Below are 25034 nucleotides of genomic sequence, written 5' to 3' on the forward strand. Positions count from 1 at the left end.
ATTGGTTTAACCACTTCAAACTCAAGCGTTCATTCCCTAGAGCCGAACCTGTTCAACTCACTCTTGGTTTAACTTCTGAAATCCAAATCTCCACAAAACGAGATTAAAAAGTAATGTTCACATCTTTATTATTGATTGATAGTTAAACTTGAAATGGAGACTGAAGAGTGTTAAAGGAAATAACTCGACCTCGGTCCTTGATCAAAATAACCCAATCGTTTAGAAAGACCCTTAAAGCCGCAGGCAACCGGAGGAGTGGATGTTTTAGATACATCTGCAGAATATGTTTTCGCAAAAACAATACATTCAGAAAATCACAGTTTCTGTGAATTTATACATTTTATCTCCACACCGACTAAAAGTGAAACCGAGAATAGCATGAAGGCTTACCTTGATATTGTAATTGAATTGTAATATTGTAATGGAGGCTGTTTTTTTTAGATACATCTGCAGAATAGGTTTTCGCAAAAATAAGACATTCAGAAAATCACAGTTTCTGTGAATTTATACATTTTATCTCCACACCGACTTACACACGAAGCACGAAGGCTTACCTTGATATTGTAATTCGATCAAAATTGCACACGTTATCGCTTGAACGCTTTATCTGACTATTTATTTATTTATTTATTCATCAGTCCTTTTTTAACGGAAAATGTTACTGGATCGCTGAGAGAGCAATGTGCTCATCTTAGCTGCATTTGCTATGTTTCAATTTGTTGTTAATAATTGGGTAATACGAGTGAATCATTGTATTAGCGCTCTCCAAAACTGAGTAAAGATCGTGATGTGAGAAAAAAGGTAACTGCAAAGAAGCTCAACACCATATTAAGTGTCTTATCTTATACAGTATGCATCTTTAAAAATCCTGCCTGTGTGGTAAGTTATTTCATTTGGATGTTTTGTATATATCTTTCTCGAGAGGTAAAGAGGAATAAATTAAATTGTTGAAAATATTAGCGGCATTGCCCTTTATTTTAATCTCGGTCGTGGCGTGTAATCTCGCGATGTTTTACATAACTTGTTCCGTTTACCTTGCTGTCCCCGGCGTGTAAAACCGTGGATTGCTCAACAATCTATTCTGCCACCTTGAAACTTTTCTGCAGGTCATACAACGCTCGGAAATGGATATCCTAACTGTGTTACCATCCAGTTTCGGTTATGCCATATTTACTTACCTCTACAGCTGGATTATGCTAGGTTATTTAGCAGTGAAGGTTGGAGCCGCCAGGAAGAAATACGATGTTAAGGTAGTTGAAATTTGTTCTATAGTGCAAAATAATGACAACATTTCTAGGTAAAGTCTGCAGTTATATGGCTTTTAAGCGTTTTGATGTATGTTTATGACATAGCTATCCATTTTACACATTTATTTTCCAGTATCCCACGATGTACAGCGACAAGGAGCAAGTGTTCAACTGTATCCAGAGAGCCCATCAGAACACTTTAGAGGTGTACTCCCAGTGGCTAGTTTTTCAAACCATTGCAGCCCTGGTCTATCCGGTGAGTATAGTACATATTTAAAATAAGGTAGTTCTTTTGTGCCACACGTTATGTGCATGGAAGACACGGGCCACTAAAATGTTCAACCATTCGCAATGTGACAGGGGTTGGGGAAACCACTCGTCATGATCTTTGGCATGAATTCTCCAGATAGCAAGTCTAAAAAAACCGGTTTCATGGTGATTAAGCACATTTTCAGCAAACAGCCTTACTTCCCCAGTGGATTGTAATTTGATGTAACTTGTTTTTACAACCAGCTATCTGCATCTGTGCTGGGGGCTATTTGGGTGACCAGCAGGTTTTCCTATGCTTGGGGATACTACACAGGAGGTAAGACTAACTTTAGGAGCAGAAAAACACCTGAACTTTTCATCCACTGTGATTATGCAACTTTCATACCGTCATAAATCAATCAAATTATTCTTGTAAGAGATTTAACTCACAATGATATAAGTTGCACAAAAGAACAGTGCTAATATAGCTAAAAAGCAGTCCAGGTTTCACAAAAGTTACTGCTCTGTTAATGCTTCTCTTATAATTTTGCTATAATTACTTACACAACATATTATATTTATAATATACAGTATATGGTGTGTATATATATATATAAATGCATTGTTTTACTTAATATCAGATCCAGCCAAGAGGATGCAAGGGGCTTACGGCTACATTGGATATTTTGGAGTCATCTTTCTTTCCATATCCGTTGCCTTGCAGCTGCTTGGAGTTTTTTAAGATGATGGTCAACTAGCTTTGTTTTTTTTTCCATGAACCACTAACATAAAATTGTCTTTTGACCATAAGTATGTTCTTTGTGAATGTCTCCTACATGTACTTGATAATCCTCAGTAATATACAGATACTGACTTATGCTATAACCTCAAACGCATTCTCTCTGTGCTCCGTCCGCTCTCTTATACGCAGTACAGTTTGTGTGTATTGAAAGAGCTGGCAGCAGCAGGCTTGATGGCTGCATGTGACCCACGCATGATGTCTCAGTCACAAATCTCCCATCAGTAAGGGCATACAACAAATGACTTCTTGAAGATTTGCAGGCTATATTTAACTAACCCTGCAGGACAATGTATTTTTACTTTTTAGAAGATTGTTTCATGACTGTATTTTATTGTTAAAGTGCTTGTACTTAATCATTGACAATAAAATTGAATCTATCTGACGTGACAGTGTACACTTTTATTTCATTTCAATAAAAAGCATTAATTAATCCTTTTTTCTGGCTACATTTCTTTACCTAGGGTCAGAATCAGAAAAATCCAAATCAGTATGTGACTAAATGCATGTTTTTTCTATCTTATGTACTTGTCTTCATTATTTAAAGTATTAATTTCAGTTCCACTTACGTGTTTGCTGGCTTTTACCTTCAGTCCAATGAAGTGTTACGGCCTGCAAAAGCTTCCTGCTAAAATGTGAAACTGTATAGTCGACAAAATGCAGATCTCTAATGCTGTCCTCATGGTACTTACGTTATACTTCCAAGTAATGAGTAACCCTAACCCTAAAAAAGCAGACATATTTGCTTTTTTACTCGTTTAGCTGATGACACTTGAAAATGGGGAACAATATTCAAGCTTTTTTACTATGTGAAACCCTGGTTGCTGCATTACAGCGCTAAACCTATTTAACTGACAACTGGAGGAGGTACCAGAGTGCAACATAGATGCAGGCTCTGCGTGATAAAGTGGTTATAAGGGCATGTTAATAATATGTTAGGCACCATATTCTGTGGGGCTTTATCAAATGGAAGGATAAGCACATGAATCACTGACTCGCGCTATTCAATTCAATGTTCAATGTTTTTATTGCCAAAGTAGCTCCACAATTATTTATTTTCAATTTAACATTTTAAATTATATTATTAATAACATACAAAAGGGCTCTGATTGTGCTCTAGTCTAGTTTCACTTGATGCACCTAGCTAGTGGAGTCTAAACAGAAAGTAAAATATGAAAATATATTTAAGCAAAGTCCTGGTAATTTAGAGCTTCACCTGAGTAAACTTACTTTACCGTTAGACCACAGCGTCCATGTGTCCATTTTATGAACGTCAGACGTGCTTATGGACTTACAAAATTCCTATTTCTGTCCACAGCACGCGAAGGCAACAATGTCAACAGTCTGGTTCTCCCATCAAACGGGTGAAGTGCGCATGTGCATCAGCAAGCTCCGTCAGAAGACAAGTCGGGTTTAACCAAAGGGTCTACATAAAAAAAAACGAAAACAAAAAGGTAGGAAACGCTTTGAAAATGGCTTCACGCGCAATTATTGCATACGGAGTGCCTGTTTCTATTCGTCTCCAACGCTGTCTGTTTGAGTTTTGATATTATTTATGACGACTTTGTTACTAGAAACCTTCAAGGAAATGTTTGCTAGTGCCAAAGCGATGAACAAAAGAGCCCGATAACACAGCCGTTTTATCCTCTCAGTACACTGTCAGTTTCTGTAACTTTAAACTAGATGCGTATGCTGCCTTGTTGTCAAGTAGATGTGACAACTCTGCTGATTTACAGTATAAATCTTGACATACAGTATAGTCGGTGCTTGCGAGCCAGGGGGTTTAGCATCACTGTTACTGTACTGCGACTGCGCACATAAGTAATCATTGTTTGTGAGGTTTTATTTCACCTTCGGAGGCATTTTACTGACCCTCTTCTATATTTGGTGTTATATGTATTTTGGCCAATTGTTTTACCGAGGTGACTGAGTGTTTCTGATGTGGTCTTTTCGCGTTGTTGGACCTAACACCCTGTTCCAGAGTCATGTCAGGATTTCTGGACGGAATCCGCTGCGGAGACTGCGAGTGCAATGTGGACTGGGGAGAAAGGAGAAACGCCATCGCCTCCATAGCTGCTGGAGTTCTGGTATTTACATTGATTTCCTCTGTCAGGTCACCCGGACTATGTGTGCTCCCATTCTGTTTTCCCTCCTAGATTTTTATCATTAATGTGTTAAGCACTGTTGATTCCTGCACAAGCTCATCATACCTTCACATGTCTGTAAATAGTCACTGAACTCCGACCAATTGTGATCATGTCATTGCAGTTCTTTACAGGTTGGTGGATTATCATCGATGCTGCGGTGAAATATCCTGATCAGGGAGAGTTTCATCATGCCTATCACACGTGCGGGGTCATAGCCACAGTGGCCTTTCTTATGTAAGACTGGCTTTTCTCATTTCATTGTACAACTCTTTTGTCATTTCTGAAGCTTACAGCTGCATTAGCGGGTTTTCATCACTACATGGAGCTGCTTATTGTCATGGATAAGGTGTAGTTGTTATCTCATGACCTCAGTATAGAGTTTCAATCATGTGATGGCTGTGAGGGGGGTCGTTACCCCAGTCATTGATCAAGAAGAGTCTCTGGTGCCTTATGTAAATAACTTAAACCATCATTGCTGACGACTTCTAACTCTTTTTCTTCGGTTCTGTGATCTGTTTTAGTTGTGATGCCTGACTGAAATCTCCTTGCTGCCTGTCATGTGATAACAACTAATCTATCTCCATGGCAACTGAGCAAGGCCTTGTCATGTGGCTGAAACGATCTGCAAACAGTTTTCCCTCTCATTGCATCCTTCATTGTGGGGGTTGAGACCCTCCTATTGATAGATTTTAAGCTAAGTGGCAAGTTCATCAGATAAATAAGGTCTCGCGGTACTTAGTGGGGGCTTGGGATTCTTTAGGTATCACATAATCTGATTCAGATTCTCTGGGTCCTACTTTGATTCCTGATTTAAGACATTTATATTCAGTACAAAAGATTACAATCTGCTGTTTTGTACAGCAGAGGTGTGGTATAAGTTTATCTATGTTTTCTATTTAAAGTGTTTATATTAATGCTAAACTATACACATACTGTGAGATAATGATTATTATATTATTCTATTAATAATAACAACTATAAAGCTTAGGCTAGTGGCATCCTTTTCCCCTCAGTATTACCTGCTGATGTCCATCTCTAACAACACAGGGTAAAAACTCTCTTAACAGTTCTCATAATAACCAAGTTCTCCCTCTTGATAACTATATTCAGTGTTATACTGAGGAGACATTTTATCAAACATATTGTGTTAAATTATAAGGTATTTTGAGCTGAACGTAAACATGTATCATTCCTAAAAGTGTGTGTGAGACCGTTTTTCTCCCCACGCCTGCTCATGTTTTTTTTTATTTGAAGTTTGGTAATGTATTGCTATGTGTACTTTAAACCTGTTCAGATTATATCAACACCAGGTTCTGGTATTTGATGTGTGGCATGGTGCAAAATATTCTAAAATCTAAAGTGTGTACAAATGCTTGCTTTCCTCAGTTAGTCAGAGACTTACTTAGAACCAGTTCCTTTTGTTTCGACTGTCAAACCTCTGGGTCCAGAGAAATTAGGTCCAAATTTAAAGTGATGAAATGACATTGCTCTTGTGACTCCCTGTACTTCGCCTTTAGATTCTTGTGGCTTCACTTTGATCAGACTGAAAGTGAAAGTTACCTTCAGCAGAAACATACTCACATCCCCATTCTTCTTCAACAATGTTAAAGCAAGAAATGTGCAAATACACCAGTTGGAAAATACATTTTCCAACCCACAAATCGATTCCATACTCTTGAAAATAAGAATTAATATACTTAAATGAATCTTTTTTCCCCACGTCTTATTACTGAGTAATTTCTGGTTTATTTGTTATTATTTCTTCTCTTATTTGACCCATCAAGGATAAATGCTGTTTCCAATGGCCAGGTGAGAGGAGACAGCTACAGCGAAGGCTGCATCGGACAGACAGGTGTGTATGATTAACTCCCCTTCTATGTGCATTTGATATCTTAAATCATCATTGCAACATAAGCAGTATCCAGACTAATAAAGAAGCACTATGTCATGTCACTGAGTAACCCACCCTTCCTTATCTCTCCTTGCAGGCGCTCGAGTGTGGCTCTTTATTGGCTTCATGCTGGCTTTTGGCTCCCTCATTGCCTCCATGTGGATTCTCTTTGGAGGATTTGTAGTGCCTCGTAAGTGCTGTTTTATCTGCTTGAATGCTTTGCAGTTTGCCCTCACTGCTCGGTCAGTTTGTGACATTAGAAGGTTAAGCAATGCAGAGGCATGCTTTGAAACATTTACAGAGTGAAAGACTGTGATGCAGTGACTGTGTAAGGAGACAGGCTGTTGTGTAACTTCTATGTAACTGTTGTGTTTTGCAGAGAAGCCTCCGGTGTACCCTGGTATAGCCATTTTCTTCCAAAATGCATTCATTTTCTTTGGGTAAGTTAATAGTCTTAACTGGCATATTTGAGTCCTTTCGTGTTTAGCATACACAGATGGAATTTATTCATAATTGCGCTTGTTTTCCTAATTTAGGGGTTTGGTTTTCAAGTTTGGACGCACAGAGGATCTCTGGCAGTAATGGACCACGTGTCTTTTTGTTCACGGTTATACACTCTTTACTATCTATATTGTATGAGGCGACATGCTTCAGCAATTATACGCTTTATATATTTTTTTAGCTTTCCAATTAACATGTTTAATTTATGGTATTTGCTGTATCACAACTAAGCACAAAATTTCATAGGTTTGTTGAAAGGTTAAATATTTTCAAATGTGGCACATCTTCAAACGTGTCTGTTTGCACTCGGACTGTGTAACCAGTTTGTTAAAATGGTTTACAACTCGTGTATATTGGGAGCTTTGCTACTACTCCTCCTTGGGTTGGCTTTATTTCGATAACATCCTTTAGTTTGTAGGTTGAATTCTTATGGTACAAGATATCATTGAGGGAAATGTTTCAGAACAATTAACAAATTTACTGAATGTAACCAAACAGGGTTGTTTGCTTTTTATTTTTCTGTAATAACACTTCATCATTTCTGTAACTTTGTGTATATTCAGATTTATTTTTGAATTCTATTAGCCCACACTGCAGACCTGCAGACAACAGCATGTTGTTTATGTAACAGATTTGGATTCATGTGCATCAGCTCTCCATTTTTCTTGTGTAACACCCAAAACATTGGGTCTTCTTTCTGACACCATGGCAACATTAAACATACTGAGCAGTAAATGGGACTGACTTTCCTCTTTTCCACAGTCTGACCTTATCTTGACAAAAGCACGTAATAACTTCTTCACATAAAAGCAAAAACAGCTACATGAAATTACAGACACCGAGGAGAATCGGTGCCACCATGTGTCGTATTTCTCCATCTTCTTATTTGCGCACTGCATTATGTGGAAACTGCAAAACACAAAAATATATTCATAGTAGCTTAGTGAAGTCATCCTCGAAGGGATTTCAGAGCACAGCATGAGCCAATGCCAAACATAAGGCAGTTCAGTAAAGAAATATACTGAGATAGGCTGATTACTTACCTCCCAGAAAGCTTGATCATCAAAGCATTTCTTGTTTTGAGGTGGTCTCCAGAAGTTCCACTTTAGTAGAAACCCTTCAAACGATGATAAAATATTAAGGAAGAACGCAGCTTAATGTATTGATATACACTAGATTCCATCAAGCATATTGGTGCCAAGATTTAACTAAATTTGATCATATTTTAATGCAAAATTGCCTCGGCCAAAAATAAAAAGCTCACTTAAAAAAAAAAAAGACATGCCTGTAAGAATTCCCATGGACAAGCTCGTACTGATGGTGATAAAGAGAGCACTAATGTGAAACACGGAAAAACGGATAGCCCTGCAAAATAAAGAGTAGTTATACGGGCCGTCACACCTCCGGTTTGTTGTTGATGCCTGTCGTATGTTGGTTACATTCTTACACTGTGCGGTCATCGCAGCCTTTAATCTGCAGGAGGAGCTGGGCAAGCCATCCCAGGAGACCAGGGAGTCCGTGTGTGCTCAGAGTGGCACAGGTGTCATGGCACTCGAATGCGAGTAGCATGTGGATCTGGTAAAAAAGAAGTAATTGCATGAGGTGTACATATAGTTTGTTTAAAGAAGAGGCACATTTGCATCTTGTGATGAAAACCTTGAGATATTTGAATCCAGTGGTTGATATAATAGCAGCAGTGAATCCGATTGCCATGGCTTCCCATGGCTGATGAACTGCTGACATGGCAACCCCAACAGAGACACCACCAGCGAGGATGCACGACTGCATTTGGATCTTTTCAAAGAGAAGAGAAGAAAAAGCCCTTCATATCACTTTACTTGTTGGGTTCTTTTTGGGATGCTTGACAAGCGTACAAAGACTAGCACAAGCACGTTTAGTCCATGAAGCTGCATGATAGCATATCAACATATCCAGTGTCACATCATACCAGGTTTAGTTTTCCTTTGGGACTGAAGAGCACAGACACAGCAGCTGCCGTCACTGCACTCACAGCCAGGGCCAGGTAGGTGCTACATATGGCCACAAGCTTCCGCTCAGGAGTACGGTGGTCCACCAGGACTGAGTTAAAACTGGGCCAAAAGATCCATAGAAACAAAGTGCCTGGAGAACAAAGACATCAAAAACCAGAATATCTATTCATATGTACAGCAGTGAGGGTGTGGTAATGCAGAGGCTTGATTTAAACATGCTGAAAATAAAACTTCCATGACTTCAGGTTATGGACAGCCTTCTATTCACCGAACATGGAAAACAATCCTGATCTTCTGTCAAATTTCTCTTTTTCAAATCCTTGCTTTGAGCCTTTACGGTACAGGATCCACGTCATCTCGAGTCCAAAGAGGGCCCCGAAGACATGGAGCAGCATGATGCTGCTCAGAGGTTGGACCTGCAGACAAGGAAACATCATCGCCAACAGATTGCAAACATATATGACACTGAGCACAGGTAAAACACGGGCACTGTTTACCTTCAGGAGAGTCTGGAGGAGCCATTCATTCAAGATAAATCCTGACACATTCAGCAGGGCAATGAGGATGAGGTGGACAGGGTTGGCCTTCCCCAGTATTGCTCCGATTGAAATCAGGGCAGAAGCCGTACACATCTCAGCAACCAAGATGCTACATCAAACAATATTAGCAGTGACTTAAAATCTAGAACAGTAGAAACTTACAAAATGGATCTCATATTCTGTCAAACAAATTCAAATTAAGTCATTTCTACTGTGTCATTTGAATTCAAATGTGACATCCATCCTACCTTCTCAAACCAACCCGAATCTTTCCTTGGTTATACCAGGACCCGATGCCATTCAGTATGATTGCCCATTGGGAGGCGATGCCAACCACAAGGAGGTTGAACCCTGAGCCACTGAAACCATAACGCACTAGAAAGGTGCATAGGAAGCCAAAACCTAGAATCACCATCACGTTAACATCCTGGAACTCTGCAAAAAAAGTAAAAAGGCACAAGTTTGGGTCACAAAAAAAAGGGATGTACTTCTACAAAACTGAGCTGCAGATTCTCTCTTTTGGACTACATTAAGTTAGTTTAGCTTTTTTAAAAGCACGTAAAGTTGGTTTGAAACATGTTTCTCCTCATATATCCAACACAAATGAAAAATAAAATGCCTCATTGTAGACCCCAACTCTCCAAGCCCTCCACCCCTCCAAACGCATAAAAACTCACCTGCGTAAAATTTGTTGAAGGTATTCCCATCCACTTTTACATTGTTTTCGATTTCAAAGTAGAAGGCAGCTATGAAGATAAAGCCTGTTTGCAGAAAACACAAGAAAGGTGACAAACGGGAGCGCAGACTTGGAGCGTACTGAGGAGCCATTAGAAGTGTTCTCTGTGTGGCCACGCCGGTTTTAAAAAATGGGCGCAGCCAGCACAGGTCTTTATCAGCCGCTGCACACGAAGACATGTGTCTTTGAAAAAAAAACCGTGATCTTTAATGCTTCAAGAGACACATTTGAAGAATTACAGTGACTGTGTAACATATTTCACAGCATGGTTTGAGTCGTGAAAGAGAAACGTACCGTTTTAACTTAAATAATATGGGCCTCCTTCTCTAATTCTTTTTTTAAATTAACTATTTTAAATACTTACAATATTCATCAAACCTTCGGTTGTGACATACATACGGTTTCATCACAACATATACATCAGTAAATACAACCCTTACTTTTTAGTAAAACACGCTCACGTCTGTTTCACCGTGCGCACATTTCAAGCGGGTAACAAAGGATAAATGGCATTCAGCGACCCTGGGGCAAATCTGTCAATGAACCTCTCACAAAGGCCCTGATATAAATAGCCCCATATGCTGGAATGGATGTTTTTGTATCTGACACAAATGGAGTTTTTGTACCAAAGACTGCATATTTTCTGCTCATAATAAACCAAAACCAAAGGCTAGAACCAAATGGCCCGCTTCTGCGATCATCTGATTGGTTAATGAACAATGCCCGATTTGTTCAGAAAGATTTGATTGGCTGAGCGGTGAGGCATGTCCACACCGAGTATCTACGCTCTATTCAGTTGTCTTTGACAGGGGAGATGTGAGCGAGCGACCTTTGTGCAACTTGATTGGCTCATATGCCTGTCAGTTAAAGAAAGAAGCATTCGCAGACAGGTTGATTGGACATTCCAGCCGTCTGACAACTGGATGTCTGTAAAATACAGCGCTGTTTGGGCTTATTGAGCCTGCGCTAACAGAAAAAGAGGAGGTTCCCGAATAGAGTACTTTATTTATTTCTTTGTGTTCACTGGGGGAAAATAATAAAGCGACATATACCACAGGCACTTCATTTATTATCTTTGTCCGTATACACAAGAAAACTGGATAAGATTACAGTTGTTATTCGAAGGCCAAAGCCAAGGGGAGGAGGATGAAGCGGCGCAATGCGGACTGCAGCAAACTCCGACGGCCGTTAAAACGGAACCGAATCACCGAGGGTATATACGGCAGGTAACTTGCATGGAGCTTGACGAAGGGGGCTTCCTCACGACAGGATATGGGGACACTGGCTAGACACAATGCAGCGCGTTTAGCTTCCTGTCGTTACCACATATGCCAATGAACTACCACTGCTTGATAGCCTGTTAAGCTAGCTCGATGCTAGCTAAGCTAGCTGTAGCGATGTTTTCGTTGTACACTAGCAGGTAACGTTAGCTGTTAAGCTAACTGTACCGCTAGGCCCTAAAGCAGCCAGTTATTAACCATGTCACAATGTCTATTTTACAGCAGTGCTGGTTTAAGACGTATGTTGTTGCACGTTTTTGCAAATTAACGAAACAACCCTGACTTTTGTTTGCCCATGTCAATTGACATCTGCTGTCAAAACTAGCTGCTTCCCTTTTTGTGAATGCAACTTTGGTCAGCACCACAGCAGCTCTGCCTGCTTACTGCCAACATCATCACATGAGCCTCACTAATGCTAAAGTGCTGTGAGCTTTGTTAACACCAAACATACGTTGATAAGATTGCAATCAGTCTCAACTTGTGAGGCGCTTGTCTTGCACTCACGGGTTGTCTAATCTGAACAGAAGCTGGGTTGTCTTTTCCCCCCCTGACAGGTTCCACCTCTGTGTGACTTTCTATATATCTGGTCAGCCACTAGTTAAACACGTGGCATTAAGATCTAAAGATATGGGTCAGTTGCTGAATTATTGAGCAGGTGCCCCACATCATTAAATGATCCGATCAGAGAACCCCCCCCCCCCCGACGGACCGACCGAGTCCCAGTCTGGGTCTCGCTATTCTAACATGTATCAGTCAATTATGGTCAAATATATCTTATCTATTCTTTGAAATTAATTGTAAAATTGAGAACTGAATTGGAAAAACAGCCGCAAATCACATATGTGTGTGTGCAAATAATATAACTCTTGAGAGATAAACATGCTCTTAAGTAGTTGTGTGTTATTGTCATGTCCAAATCTTTAGAATAACATCATATGAGGACATATACCAGCATCGATGTACTGAAGACCTTTTCTCGAACGCCTTCAGAAGTATCCCTGCATTGTTTAACATAAGCTGCTTAAGATAATTGATGATATTCTTTGTTGATTTTAAAAGCAAATTGAATTGCCAATGCTTAAAAACACTCTTAAATGTTTTGTGTTTGTATTGCAAAATATAATTTTTCACTCATTTTGTCTTTTATTTCAGTACCTTCCTGTACCTGAAGTTCCTGGTGGTGTGGGCACTGGTGTTACTGGCAGACTTTGTACTTGAGTTCAGGTTTGAGTACCTCTGGCCATTTTGGCTCTTCATCCGGAGTGTGTACGACTCCTTTAGATACCAGGGGCTGGTGAGTAGCTATGGATGTTTATTCATATTTATTAATTGGCCAAGCTTCTCCAAAGACACGCTTATATTCTCTGTGAAACTGTAGACGATACGCAATATGGACAATAATGTTTAGCTTATATGTACGTACAACAGTTCAGCTACACGGTGTGCAGACGGGTTCAAAACAATGGAAAAAAAACAAGCATTAACTTGCTACACCTGACATATAAAAGAACCAGTGCCTCATCTTTTATTTTGAGTTATTAAAGTTGAACTAAATGTGAAAACACAACAAAAATGTATACTAATAGGAAATACTGTTTGACAGATCAGAGATTCCTCAATTTTACTGCTCAAAGTTGTTCATAAAGTATAGCTGCAAGTCCACATTAAGACTGAAGTGTCTCTCTCACTGCAGAATGTGCCTTATCGCTTGGCTAACTGCTTAAAGACCAGATATGCTGCTGATTGTTGTAGCACTGTTTTATCAGTCAGCCTTGATTTAGAGATGCACTGGTGCCTCACCTGATTTCTAACAATTATCTGATATCTTCTGTGCACGCATTTAGGAACTAGCATTGATAAAGACAAGGTGACAGCGAGTCAGACTGTGTGCCGTCAGATATGCCACAAAATAAGCCACAAGATGGTCACATTGTTTCTGAGGCAGCCAAACCTAAACAAATATAGAAGAAACTTTGCTCTGCTTTAATGAGATTCTTGTAGAGAATTCGTCTTACCTGCTGTTTATCTTGAGGACCCTAATTTCTATCATACAGGGGACCTCATGTTGATGACTTCCTGTTAATGTTAACATCAGAAATTTGCTCTGCCAGACAAGACAGCGGTGGGCACATTTTTTGTTTTTAGCTAAGGGAAAATGAAGCACCCATTAACTTGGAGGATGCAGTTCATCATATTTATCACAAAAACAAAGGCACTAATACCACTAATCTTAAATCCAACCCTTTCCACATCATAAGGTGTGTGTGTTGACTACAGCTAACCAGATTTATACTGTAAAAGTGGCATAAAACACTATAATTGCAGTTATTTGTTTGATCATTAGCTTTTCGCGACTGTAAGTTGAGTGGAGCTTTACCTTAAACTTAAAAACAACACGTCGTGTTTATCTTCATTTTATTTCCTACCTCTCCGATTTCATTTCTCATCATGCAAAAAAAGTTGAGCTCTGATCAGACTTGCAGGTCATCAGTCAGCCTAACATCTGCTAAGTGAATGCTGATGGTTAATTTCTTGTAGTTTTATTTAGCCTTTGGTCCATTATTGGTGCCGGACAGCTAGCTCTTATTGAAATGTGCAGTGTAAGTGTCTGATTGTCTCTCTGAGAAGGGAGAAAGAGAACTGAAGAGGTCATATTTATAAAGTTGGTCATGGTTTTGTTTGTTCGGAGAAATAAGTGGTTTATTCTACATGTTTTAAAGGATTGCGTTATGGTAGACATCAGCTAATTCTGTCAGACCGCTAATTCCTAATCTTCAGAGCATAATTACTGGTTTTTTTTGTTGGGGGGGGGGGGGGGGGGGTTTCTTTGTTTCCTGCACAGTTTATCATAACCTCCTCTCTCCATCAGGCCTTCTCAGTATTCTTTGTGTGTGTGGCGTTCACCTCGGACATCATTTGCCTCCTCTTCATCCCAGTGCAATGGCTGTTCTTTGCTGCCAGTACCTATGTGTGGGTGCAGTATGTTTGGCACACAGGTGAGTTCATCCTGTGTCTTGATTTTTCTTACTTTGAAAGGTTGTTTTTTTTTTTTGTTTGTTTTTTTACAGCCTTGCAGTGTGAACAGAGGAATCAGATCTAACTCGCGACAGTGAAATGATTTACTTGAGATGGTTGAAAAAAAAAAAAAAGTGTGGACAGTTTTCTGCATGAGCAGTGCACATTGTGTTATCTTGTTTACAAACAGTTGGCTTGTTTCTCAGAATTTTACACGGTGTAAGCGAGCTGCGCTCTGCAGATTAGCTGTCAGATTGATTTAGTGACGACTGCCTGTGTCGACCAAAGGCCAGGTGTCAGATGGAAATCCTAGTGCCTGCTGGGGGAGGGACAAACCGAGTGGTTCCCATTTGCTTTCCGAGCTCTAAGACTTAACTCACCGGTGACATTCAGAACCATAGGATGTCACAGGAGTATTAATATCTTCTAGCGCTCCACAGCTTGGTGGTGATGTTATGCGTCTTTAGTGATAATGGTGGGCAGTAGAAACCGGTACACAGTGTAGAGGAAGGCTGTCATGACATTAGGATTTCAAAGCAATGTTTTTCAGTACAGTAGCTTCCAGACTACCTTTTAAAGTTAGAAACTGTAAACCTTTTTCTTTTTCATCTTGTTTAAATCCAGAGGCCAAAAAAATGAGCACCCCTTACCAGTCCCTTCCTTTAGAATAAAGAGCACTTTGTATTTCTGTAGGTTTAACTGTCTGTTTATTACCAAAACATTTATTAGTAGTGGTGTTAATATGGAATAAATATTCATGTACCGACTCGCTTCCACTGAGCGGCTCATTCCCTAAGGCTCAGTTTTTTAGACTTCCTGCAGCCCAGTGTGTCTGTCTCTACAGAGTTTATCCAAGTTCAGGGTCGAGTGAGCAAATAAACATTTGCAGTAGTTATTGCCACAAATGTTGACCACAACATGAGTGGTAAACGAAACACACGCAGCGTTTCCCTTCTTTGTTGTGCTTTTACCTTACAAACCGTTTCATGCTGAATCAGCAGGACTTTGGCGTCACAGGTCTGACGGCTCCTCGCACTGGTGCTTCTTGTTGTCTCGGTGGTCAGAGTTTGGACCTCTTACAATGATAAAAATGATATACAGTTGCTTTTATTCTGCAGCAGCTCTGAGCTGTGAACTCAGCGGTGTTCACCGCTAGTTGGTCTTTCCAGTCAATACCGCTGCAAATGAGCATCTAATTAGATATTAATTTTTAGGATCCATTTGTCTCTGAGGATGTTTGCCAACCCCAGTGTAGAGAAGTTCTAAAGATATCTATGAAAGCAGGATCTAGCTTATTTGACCATATTGATGAGTGGGACAAATCTTTGTGAAAGTCTTTACTGTCTTGATCCAGATTTGGTTTCTTTCCGATGAAGCTTTGTTACATTTACATGTTGTGTACACTCCTGATCCACATGTACGTATTTTGACATCTCATTTTTTTTTTTTTAGTCCAAAGTTTTGTCATTCGTGATCAAGGTGTTCTGTATACTTTGAACAAATTTGGTTAGCTGTTGTCATGAACACAGTTCTGGTTTAAAATGCAGTTCTGACATTTTTGTTCCCTTTCTTTGTCCTCAGAGAGAGGCGTCTGTCTGCCCACCGTGTCTCTATGGATACTCTTTGTGTACATAGAGGCAGCTATCAGATTCAAAGACCTGAAGAACTTTCACGTGGACTTGTGCCGTCCTTTTGCTGCACACTGGTAAGCCTCTGTTATGTTTAAACTAGAGTCAGTGTGGAATAATAACAGTATTATAGGTATCAGTCTTGATGTTCACAAAGCTTTGTTCATCGATGCACAATCTATGAAGTTGATTTTCTGAAGCAGATTTAGCTTTGAACCTGTGTTATATAAAGAAATTTGATTGTTTCTTCATATAGTTAATAATCCAATTGCTGTTTGACTCAGTGTTTCCTTGATTGAATTAGCACATTGTGATTTGTGTGCATTTTGTGCCCATCTCTTCAGCATTGGCTACCCGGTGGTCACGCTGGGTTTTGGCTTCAAGAGCTACGTTAGTTATAAAATGCGCCTGAGGAAGCAAAAGGAGGTGCAGAAGGAGAATGAATTTTATATGCAGCTGCTACAGCAGGCTCTGCCTCCAGAGCAACAGATGCTTCAGAGACAAGAGCGAGAAGCCGAAGAAGGTTAGACCGAAACCCACATACATGCTGTGTACATTCCTGCTTCACCTGCACAAAAAAAGTGAACAAAAGTCACTTTATTCCTTTCATCAGACATGAAAGAACTAGATTTCATTGTCTTTCTACTGTCCAGTTGGCTGGCCTGCTGTCTGAAGTCAGTAATGGTACGATCATGGATTGGGTAGTTGTTGGATCCTCTCGCTGTTTTAATTGCATTTTTTCTTTTTCACAGTTGGTAAAGTCATAATTCCTTATCTCTCTGGGCAGTTTTGTAGATTTTGGCACAGGGGATATTTTGTACATCTTTTCCTTTGTTTTATTGGTTTGTCATTAATCTTAAATTGTGTTTCTTGTTCCTGTTTACTTAAACCATCATTATGCTAACATACATCTGCAGTATATGCGTTCCCCTTCTATTCAAAGGCTGCGGTTACAGGTGCATTTACCTCACAGTTTAAGCAAACACACCATGCACACGATCATTCATTTGGTCATTAGGTGGGGTTCGATTAACACATGAAAGAAGTCCTACTTTTCTTACAGAGCGAGAAGTCAGTGAGGAAATGGTTCAAACAAATTCACATCACCTGAGATGTTAATTACCACAAACTACATATGAATCATATCAGTGCTCACAGTGGGTAGAGGAAGTCATGTTTGAAATAAAGAACATCAGGGGTTCATTATAAATGATCAAAAATGAATATGATGCCTGTACAACTGGGCAGATGTTTTATGTGTATCTCTTTTATTCTCCTCTGTGTTCATGCAGCAGCAGCAGCAGCTAAAGGAATATCTGAAGTGGACACACCTCCAGTGTCACAAAATGGTGCTCCAGGCAATAAAAAGACATCAGCGTCACTGCCAGAGCTAGAGTATAGAGAAAAAGGGAAAGAAGGAAAAGGTGGCGGGGAGGCTAAAAAGCAACACAACAACATCCTGCCATCATCAGTGGACTCTAAACTCCAGGAAATGGAGTATATGGAGAACCATATGAACAACAAGAGACTGACCACAGAGCTGGGCAGCACAGAGAATCTGTTGCTTAAAGAGGACAACAATTCCTCCTGTTCTTCTTCATCATCCTCCTCCTCTAAAAATTACAAAAATGCTAGCAGCAACGCCGCAGCGCTTAATTCCTCGCCCCGCGGCCACAGCGCCACCAACGGCAGCGTGCCCTCCTCTGCGTCGTCATCTTCGTCTTCCACAGGGAAGAACGAGAAGAAGCAAAAGTTACCAGTAGGGAAAGGGACTGCTGGGGGCTCCCACAGGGATCCCACCGAAAACTGTATCCCCAACAACCAGCTGAGCAAGCCAGAAGCACTTGTTAGGTAAGAAGCTCATGATCAGACACAGATGAGTTCTCATTAACGCCTCACTCCAGTGTTTTCATAAAGTAACTGTTCTGATTTGATTGTGCAGTGAGCTGTTTTGAGAACCTATCTTGACTTTAAGGACTTTGGTCTCTTCCACTTTTTAGAGATGCCTGTGTCGAGGCTCGGGAAGAACAAGCAGCTCTGTGCTCGTTTACAGCAGACCACCATTAAAGTGCCTGTTTTTTAATGTAGCTTTAAAGGTGGCATATCTTTTCAATGTCAGATAAATTAGGCGTAATTAATTTTCTGTCAAAGGTTTAGTGCCTCCGTGCTCTCAAATGTTGAGAGTAGTCGATCTGGTTGCAGATTTTTCTGGTTGATGACAAATAAATTATCATAAATCCACACAAATACCATTTGCATCAAAGTGCACTCTGTTCTGACTGTTCCTTGCTCAGGATATAGCCATGAGTTTAACATTTTCTTGGTTACTCTCTGAATTTGACTCATTACAAGTTGGATGCAGGATGTCTTTGTTTAATCAATATTCGTAAATGTACGTGAAACCATAAACAAATCATTTGTTTAGCCGGGTCATCAGATCTCAATTTACAAATACGTGTGCTTACATTTCCACCTGGGACAGGTTGGAGCAGGACATTAAGAAGCTGAAGGCTGACCTGCAGGCCAGCCGGCAGGTTGAGCAGGACCTACGCAGCCAGATTGGCTCGCTAGGCAGCGCTGAGCGCTCGATACGCACTGAGCTGGGTCAGTTGCGCCAGGAAAACGAGCTGTTGCAGAGCAAGTAAGTGGGGCGACTGTCTCTTAAGTCTTCACAAAGTTGGGCTAGTGATCAGTTTTTGTCACGATTAGCTGGGGTTATAGAGTTTCTAATGCTACACAGCACTGATTTTAGATGAGTTACATGCTGACCTTTTGATGCAAATTAAAAGTTTGCTGACAGCTACTTTCAGAGAAATCTGCCTGATCTGTGCAAAGTTTATACTGTAAATTGATGAAGTCACACACTGTATACTTAAGGCTTGGGTTGTTTACCTTGGTATCGACATTTGAGTACATAGATCACAAGTATGAAGCAGGGATTCTGTTGCTTATTCTATCAAGTTTTCTCACCTGCTCCGTGTTGTGTGGTTGGATGTGTTAGGCTCCATAATGCTGTGCAGGCGAAGCAAAAGGACAAACAGGCTGTGGGCCAACTGGAGAAGAGGCTCAAAGCGGAGCAGGAGGCCCGAGCTTCTGCAGAGAAGCAGCTCGCAGATGAAAAGAAACGAAAGAAGTTAGAGGAGGCCACTGCAGCCAGAGCAGTGGCGCTAGCAGCAGCATCCAGGTGGGTGCAGCCTCGATATATGAAATTAGCTTCTCAGCAACCACTTTACGCTGCTCTCACTCGTCTTTTTCTCTTTTCTCTCAGGGGGGAGTGCACAGACACGCTGCGGCGGAGGATCACTGAATTAGAAACAGAGTGTAAAAAATTAACAATGGATATCAAGTTAAAGGAGGACCAGATACGAGAGCTCGAATTAAAAGTACAGGTTTGTTTTTCTTGGTGATTGAACATTACAGAATCTTTTAAACCAGCTCAGTGTGCATTTGTGGCATTTTGGTTTCAGACTCGTTCCTCTTCAATCATTCATGAAATGTTTGGATTTTTTAACAACTGGGCGAAGGCTGATTATCCTCTGATGTGTCGTAATCACAGCTCACGTCATGTTTCCGTGCCAAGTAACTGGGTATTGTTTAGAACAACACCATTTTCACATTCTCACACCAGCGCACCTGCTTGTCTCTTCTTTTATTTCCACAGGGGTGTGGATAGTTTCTTACCATGTTCTGTTTGTATTTGTTGTGCTCCGAAGAACATTAGAAGTGGTTCAGTCTTTATCTGCTGCCACTTTGATTAAAAACAGATGTGTAAAGATGATACTGCATCCAAAGCCTCGTTCCCGCTGGTCAAACATACTCACTAACATTTTTGAGCGCAGTGTTTAATCAGCATTCGTTTGGCGGACTTTATTTACCTTCTTTATTTCAGACATTTTATCAGCAGTATGCCAAAGCAACGGGCCCGAGATATTAACCTCCGACTGTATGCTTTGTCTTTCAGGAGCTTCATAAATATAAGGAAAATGAAAAAGACACAGAGGTGCTGATGTCAGCCCTGTCAGCCATGCAGGACAAGACCCAGCATCTGGAGAACAGTCTGAGTGCAGAGACCAGGATCAAACTGGACCTCTTCTCTGCACTTGGAGACGCCAAGAGACAGCTGGAGATCGCACAAGGTTCACGAAATGTTCATAATCATCGTGATGCCTCCACGTATCGTTGAGTCGCCACATCTGACGTGTGTTTCTGTTTTCAGGTCAGATCCTTCAGAAGGACCAGGAGATCAAAGACCTGAAGCAGAAGATAGCAGAAGTGATGGCCGTCATGCCCAGCATCTCCTACACAGCCGACACCAGCAGCATGACCCCCGTGGCCCCCCACTACTCCTCAAAGTTCATGGACACCAATCCCTCCGGCCTGGACCCCAACGCTTCTGTTTACCAGCCCCTCAAAAAGTGAAGGCTTTGTCCCGCCCCTCCATCCACCCTCCCAACATTTTTACTTTTCCCGCAGCTCCGTCATCTTTTGGCTGGGAATAGTTTTGTTCTGTTCTCTCCTCGCCAGGTCAGAAGGAAGTTGTTGTATTGTGTGACTGTATTTGTTGTAGTTAAAACAAAAGACAAAAAAACAACTTAAAAAATGGACATCCCATGTCGATTAGGAAGCGTCAGTTTTTTTTTTTTTTCTCTTTAATGTCTAGTGAAACCTCACAGATTCGGGTGCGTCTCTTCATCTCCGCCATCGCTGCAACAGAAACTGGCTCTCTGTTCCTGGAACAAGCTACTGTATTTACTTTAGGTTGATTAATGCCTCCTAAAATTGGGAAAACAGTTCTTTATCTTACCTCCTGACTTGCATCCTAATTTATTTGACAGATCATTATCCTCCGGATATAGTTGGACAACATTTGTACAACCAGAGGAATGTAGTGCAAAGACTGGCACAGACTTGTTTAACTTATTGTTTTAATCCACAATCGGTCACCAAAATTCACCCTTTTCTAATCTGCTTCGGCATGTGGCGTTTTCATAGTTTTTAAAGCATTTTGTGTGGCTCTCTGTGTTCACTTTGAAATTCACCAGGCTTCTTTTTTTTTTTTTTTTTTTTTTCCTTTCCTTCCCAACAGACTGGAAACGTTGATGGCAAAAAGCTGTGAAAATAACTTGTGTTATAAGCAGAAACTTTAAAGTAAAGTAAATGGACCCGAGCAGATATTCAGCATTAGTGGGAGTTTTGGTTTCCACAGCTGACAGAGGAGTGTGTGAGCGTGTGTGTGAGTGTGTGAGTGTGTGTACAGCTTCTCAATGGTTGATATGATCACAGTGCCTTGAGTTGAGGACATGAGATACCATCCAAACCATCTGAATTTGGTGGGAAAATCTCACTGAGCTGGAAAGAAGAAGGATTCCACTCAGCATAGTGAAGTGGGACATCATTCCCTTGTTTTTCTTTGTCTTGTTAACTTCCCCGCTGGTAGGGAAGCTGATCGTCATCCACTTTCATGAGCAGCCGTGTCCTTTGTTAGACACATTGAACGGCTCTAAATTTCACAGTACTTATTCTCACATTATGTCCCCGTCTGCAGCTCATCGTGTTCTAAAAGATGCTCATCGCTGCTGCCATTTAGCCCCGAGTCCTTTGGTTGAGCCGCCTCCCCGGGTTCTTTTTTCTTTTTTATTTTAATGGCGCACCGTTGAAAACGTGTGCTGCTCTGAAAGGGAAAACTGTAAAGATGGACTGTGCAATGTAAACGGAGCTTTAGGAAATGCCATGTTCCAGATAAGATAGTTATCTGCCACTTCAGTTTGTGTGCCAAGACTGGAGTTTCTCTGGTAATGTGTTTGAGAATGTAACTGCAAATACTTTGGCTCACGTTTGTCAAATACGCAGTTAAAAGTTTCTGTTGATGGGTCAGAGAAAGCCGCCGTCTGTGTGTAGTAGAAAGTGAGGGAGTAGAGAGCCACGTTTCTTTTTGTGAATGTTATTCAGTATTTGCAACGTGGCTGTTTTTTTTAAAGCAGTTTACTTCAGTCCTGTTTCTGGTATTATCGTTACTTCCCTGCGGGGAGAGGGTCTGCTCGAGCCCGACGGGGTTTCGGTGTTGCCTCGCGTGTGGTTTTCACCAGCCGCACACCGAAGAAGCTTTTTCTTTGTCTCGCCCAGATTGCCGTCGTTGGCTTCTTGAAAATGTTGTGAAAGTGACGGTTTAGTCAGTTGTTCGGCCAACTGATGGTTGAAAGTACGGCGAAGTGTTTTTGTTTTCTATGCCCCACAGTCACTGCTCTGTTCTCCCCCAGGTCTGACCTTGGCTGCGCTCTCGCTCTGTGAGGTTTACAGGAAATAAAAACCTTTTTTTTTCTTGCAGATATACTTTCCCTCCTGCTTATTTCTGTCACTTTGCTTGTTTTGTTTTATACCACGCCCACTCTGTATTCCTGAGATTTATGGAAGTGCTGAATGGTCGGTCCTCAGCGGCTTCTATTACATCTCTCTGAAGTCCTTTTACTTAAGAAACTTCTAAAACTAATGAAGGCATTTGGTAAATCCCTTTGAACATGATTCAGTTTCTGAACTGTTAATCTGGCTCCAAATACAACGTCATCTCTTTGCCACTAGGAGGCAGCCTCCATCTGCTTCTCGGCTGTAAGAAATTCTCTCTCTTGTCCACACAAGATCTGGTTAATTACCCCGTCAATAACCATAATTATGTTTTTTCAAGAACATAAAATCCCATTGAGCTCCGGCAGAAGTAAATTAGGAGTAATTTCTTCTTGAGTGATTTTGAAGACTGCTAATCAAAAGATGCTGCTTTTACAACGCTGTCCACCAGTGCTGAGTTTAGTGGTGGGCGTGCTCCATTTAAATATTGCCAAAGGGGAAATACTTAGCACTTCAGCACATTTTATTCGCTTTTCTGACCTTTTAGGTTTGTGATTTCAGTCTGAGATAGGAGCATAAAAGAGAGCAAATTATGTGATGCCACACATTTTGAATCGAGCGATAATTCCTCAGATGCAGATACATTTCCTTGAGGGGATAAAGAGTCCCTTGGCCAAGGACAATTCATGAAAGAAGCCGTCAGCATCGCACGAGACTTCCCCAAATACAGGCTGAATAACCTGTGTGGCCAGGCAGATGTGGAAGCTGCCTGTCTGGGCATTTATCAGCGGTTAAATCCAGCTGTTTAAAAAAAAAAGATTTAAATAAGGAAATTCCACATAAAGCTCTTCTGTTTCCTTTGACTTATTGGGATAAAGTTTCTGAGTCACTTATAGTCACTGGAAAACAATTTATAGACTGATAATCTGCAGCGTCTCTGGGCAGATGGGTGCAGGACTGCAGCTGCCTGCAATGAAACGGCGATCTACAGGGAACGCAGCGGCCGAGCACCGAGGAGCAGGTTTGTTTAAAAAGCTAAACTATTGATGTTTTTTTTATTTTTTTTTTAAAGCGAAGCATGTCCTGTCACTGCTCGCTGAGCTTCTGATTGAAGAAAGCAGTGATGTTGCCTAACATGTCTCAAGGGAGGTGTTAGCCTCCTGATCTGATGTCTCTAAGCTTGTCGTCTCCCATGAAATCTGGTTTTGCAAGATTTTTTGCAAGCCAGTCCCCTGAGTGATTCGTTTTAAGGGTGATGATGTAAGCTCAGTGAAACTCAGCACGGAGATCATCCTTGGGGTCATTTCAAAGCCTCTGATTTGTGACCCAAGAAAGTACGAAAAAACTCTGAGGATAGTTTTACAACATTAATTGGGATGTTGGGTATAATGATGCATGATTAGCCCGTTGTTTCCAAGCATTTGGAAAAGTCTTTAGATATTAAAGTTACCTGAGGTTTCCTTTATTCTCAAAGAAAATTTCAAACAGAAATTGTTCTGAGTTGACTGAAGCTTTAAGCTTATTAACTTTTATTCTTATTGATTCTCAGTATAACATGAATCCCTCTTGGCCAGAGATGCTCTTCCTCAGGACAGTGAAATGAACCAACAGTCTCAACCTTCAGGAGACTTTCATCTTTCTTACTCTGCATTAGATCCGGCAACTGGGGTGAAATAGTGGAGTAGATGAAAAAAGAAGCATAGGAACTGGTACTGTTCAAGGCAGTATACTGGTGTGTCTGACATTTTAATCAGCAATAATATTCTTAAAGATCCTTTACAGCCAACGTTGAAGGATTTATATAAAAGAATTACAAGATGAGGAACTATATTTCACCCAGATTCTGTATGTTATACTGCCATGGATTACTTTATTACATAGTTGAATATTGAATGACAGAATAACACGAAAGGAAATACAGTGTATCTGATGTTTAACATAAGATTAATTGGATTTATTCAATGGCGCACGCTAAATCCATTCTATTGTGTAACCTCGGCTCCAAAGAAGCTGGGATGCTGTGTGAAAGCAGATTTCCTTCACATTAGAGCACAGAAGCATTTCAAATGTTGAAACCGAGACATTTTATTATAGTTCATGAACAATATTAGAGGGAGATAGATGAGGCAAAGACAATGTGTGATGGGAAAAGCACAAACAAACAAACTCTGTTCAACCTTTAATCAGCAACAAAAATGTACACAACAGTGTGTTGAGTGGTACAGAACACACAGTATATCTGCTACTGGAACATTTGAGGGATAGCTTTTAAATATTTGGAAGCGAAGTCGATTTTTCAGCAAAAAGTTCAGTATCTTCACTCTTTCAATTGAAAACATTCCAACAGTAATCTGAAAATATTCAGATTACCCAACATTTTTCATTGATTTGTTCTCAGTAAGTGACTAACTGTCACAGTAATCTCACCCAACCCTGTTTGCAGCACCTGCCCAGCACCTTTAAATTCACCTGCTGAGGTGAGGTGGTTTCACCTTCCTACCTTCCAGACAGCAAACGTGACGGGGGTATAAACGCAATCTGCGGCGTGTTTTTCTTATATTTTACTGAAAAACGCTGGACGAGAACAACTGCTCGAACGTGTGGTAACAGGAACCACAGCTGCAGCACCGCCCGTCTGCTGCCGCTGCTGCAACAACTCGCGTGACAGCCCA

General features: G+C 40.7%; 4 protein-coding genes across 5 annotated transcripts; 3 read left to right on the plus strand and 1 right to left on the minus strand.

Annotated features, from left to right (window-relative positions):
• Positions 1-1027: 1027 nt before the first annotated feature.
• On the plus strand, positions 1028-2728 carry mgst3b (microsomal glutathione S-transferase 3b). The gene is made up of 4 exons (XM_072364679.1): positions 1028-1250; positions 1381-1503; positions 1761-1833; positions 2138-2728. Exons 1-4 carry the CDS (start codon positions 1125-1127, stop codon positions 2236-2238), a joined length of 423 nt encoding a protein of 140 aa, XP_072220780.1. The 5' UTR covers positions 1028-1124; the 3' UTR covers positions 2239-2728.
• Positions 2729-3656: 928 nt separating this feature from the next.
• tmem50a (transmembrane protein 50A) lies at positions 3657-7569 on the plus strand. Its single transcript, XM_072364957.1, has 7 exons — positions 3657-3749; positions 4277-4382; positions 4564-4676; positions 6227-6294; positions 6431-6523; positions 6713-6773; positions 6870-7569. Exons 2-7 carry the CDS (start codon positions 4281-4283, stop codon positions 6913-6915), a joined length of 483 nt encoding a protein of 160 aa, XP_072221058.1. The 5' UTR covers positions 3657-3749; positions 4277-4280; the 3' UTR covers positions 6916-7569.
• On the minus strand, positions 7330-10206 carry rhd (Rh blood group, D antigen). The gene is made up of 10 exons (XM_072364956.1): positions 10042-10206; positions 9613-9799; positions 9323-9473; positions 9094-9241; positions 8783-8955; positions 8491-8628; positions 8282-8409; positions 8120-8199; positions 7878-7951; positions 7330-7743 (listed from the first exon to the last, which is right to left on the minus strand). Exons 1-10 carry the CDS (start codon positions 10190-10192, stop codon positions 7717-7719), a joined length of 1257 nt encoding a protein of 418 aa, XP_072221057.1. The 5' UTR covers positions 10193-10206; the 3' UTR covers positions 7330-7716.
• An 834-nt stretch (positions 10207-11040) lies between these two features.
• Positions 11041-22347, plus strand: maco1b (macoilin 1b). Of its 2 annotated transcripts, none has more exons than XM_072364951.1 (11): positions 11041-11326; positions 12533-12674; positions 14250-14376; positions 15977-16100; positions 16368-16546; positions 17316-17874; positions 18506-18664; positions 19025-19207; positions 19292-19412; positions 19985-20159; positions 20240-22347. In XM_072364951.1, the coding sequence occupies exons 1-11, from the start codon at positions 11247-11249 to the stop codon at positions 20440-20442; spliced, it is 2052 nt and encodes a 683-aa protein (XP_072221052.1). In that variant the 5' UTR covers positions 11041-11246; the 3' UTR covers positions 20443-22347. The 2 variants fall into 2 exon arrangements, with proteins under 2 accessions (XP_072221052.1, XP_072221053.1); XM_072364952.1 differs by having other exon boundaries at positions 11042-11326; positions 17319-17874.
• The last annotated feature ends 2687 nt before the right edge of the window (positions 22348-25034 follow it).

This window comes from Leuresthes tenuis, unplaced genomic scaffold (assembly GCF_036924035.1).
Source record: "Leuresthes tenuis unplaced genomic scaffold, fLeuTen1.0.hap1 SCAF_15, whole genome shotgun sequence".
Taxonomy (NCBI): Eukaryota; Metazoa; Chordata; class Actinopteri; order Atheriniformes; family Atherinopsidae; genus Leuresthes; species Leuresthes tenuis.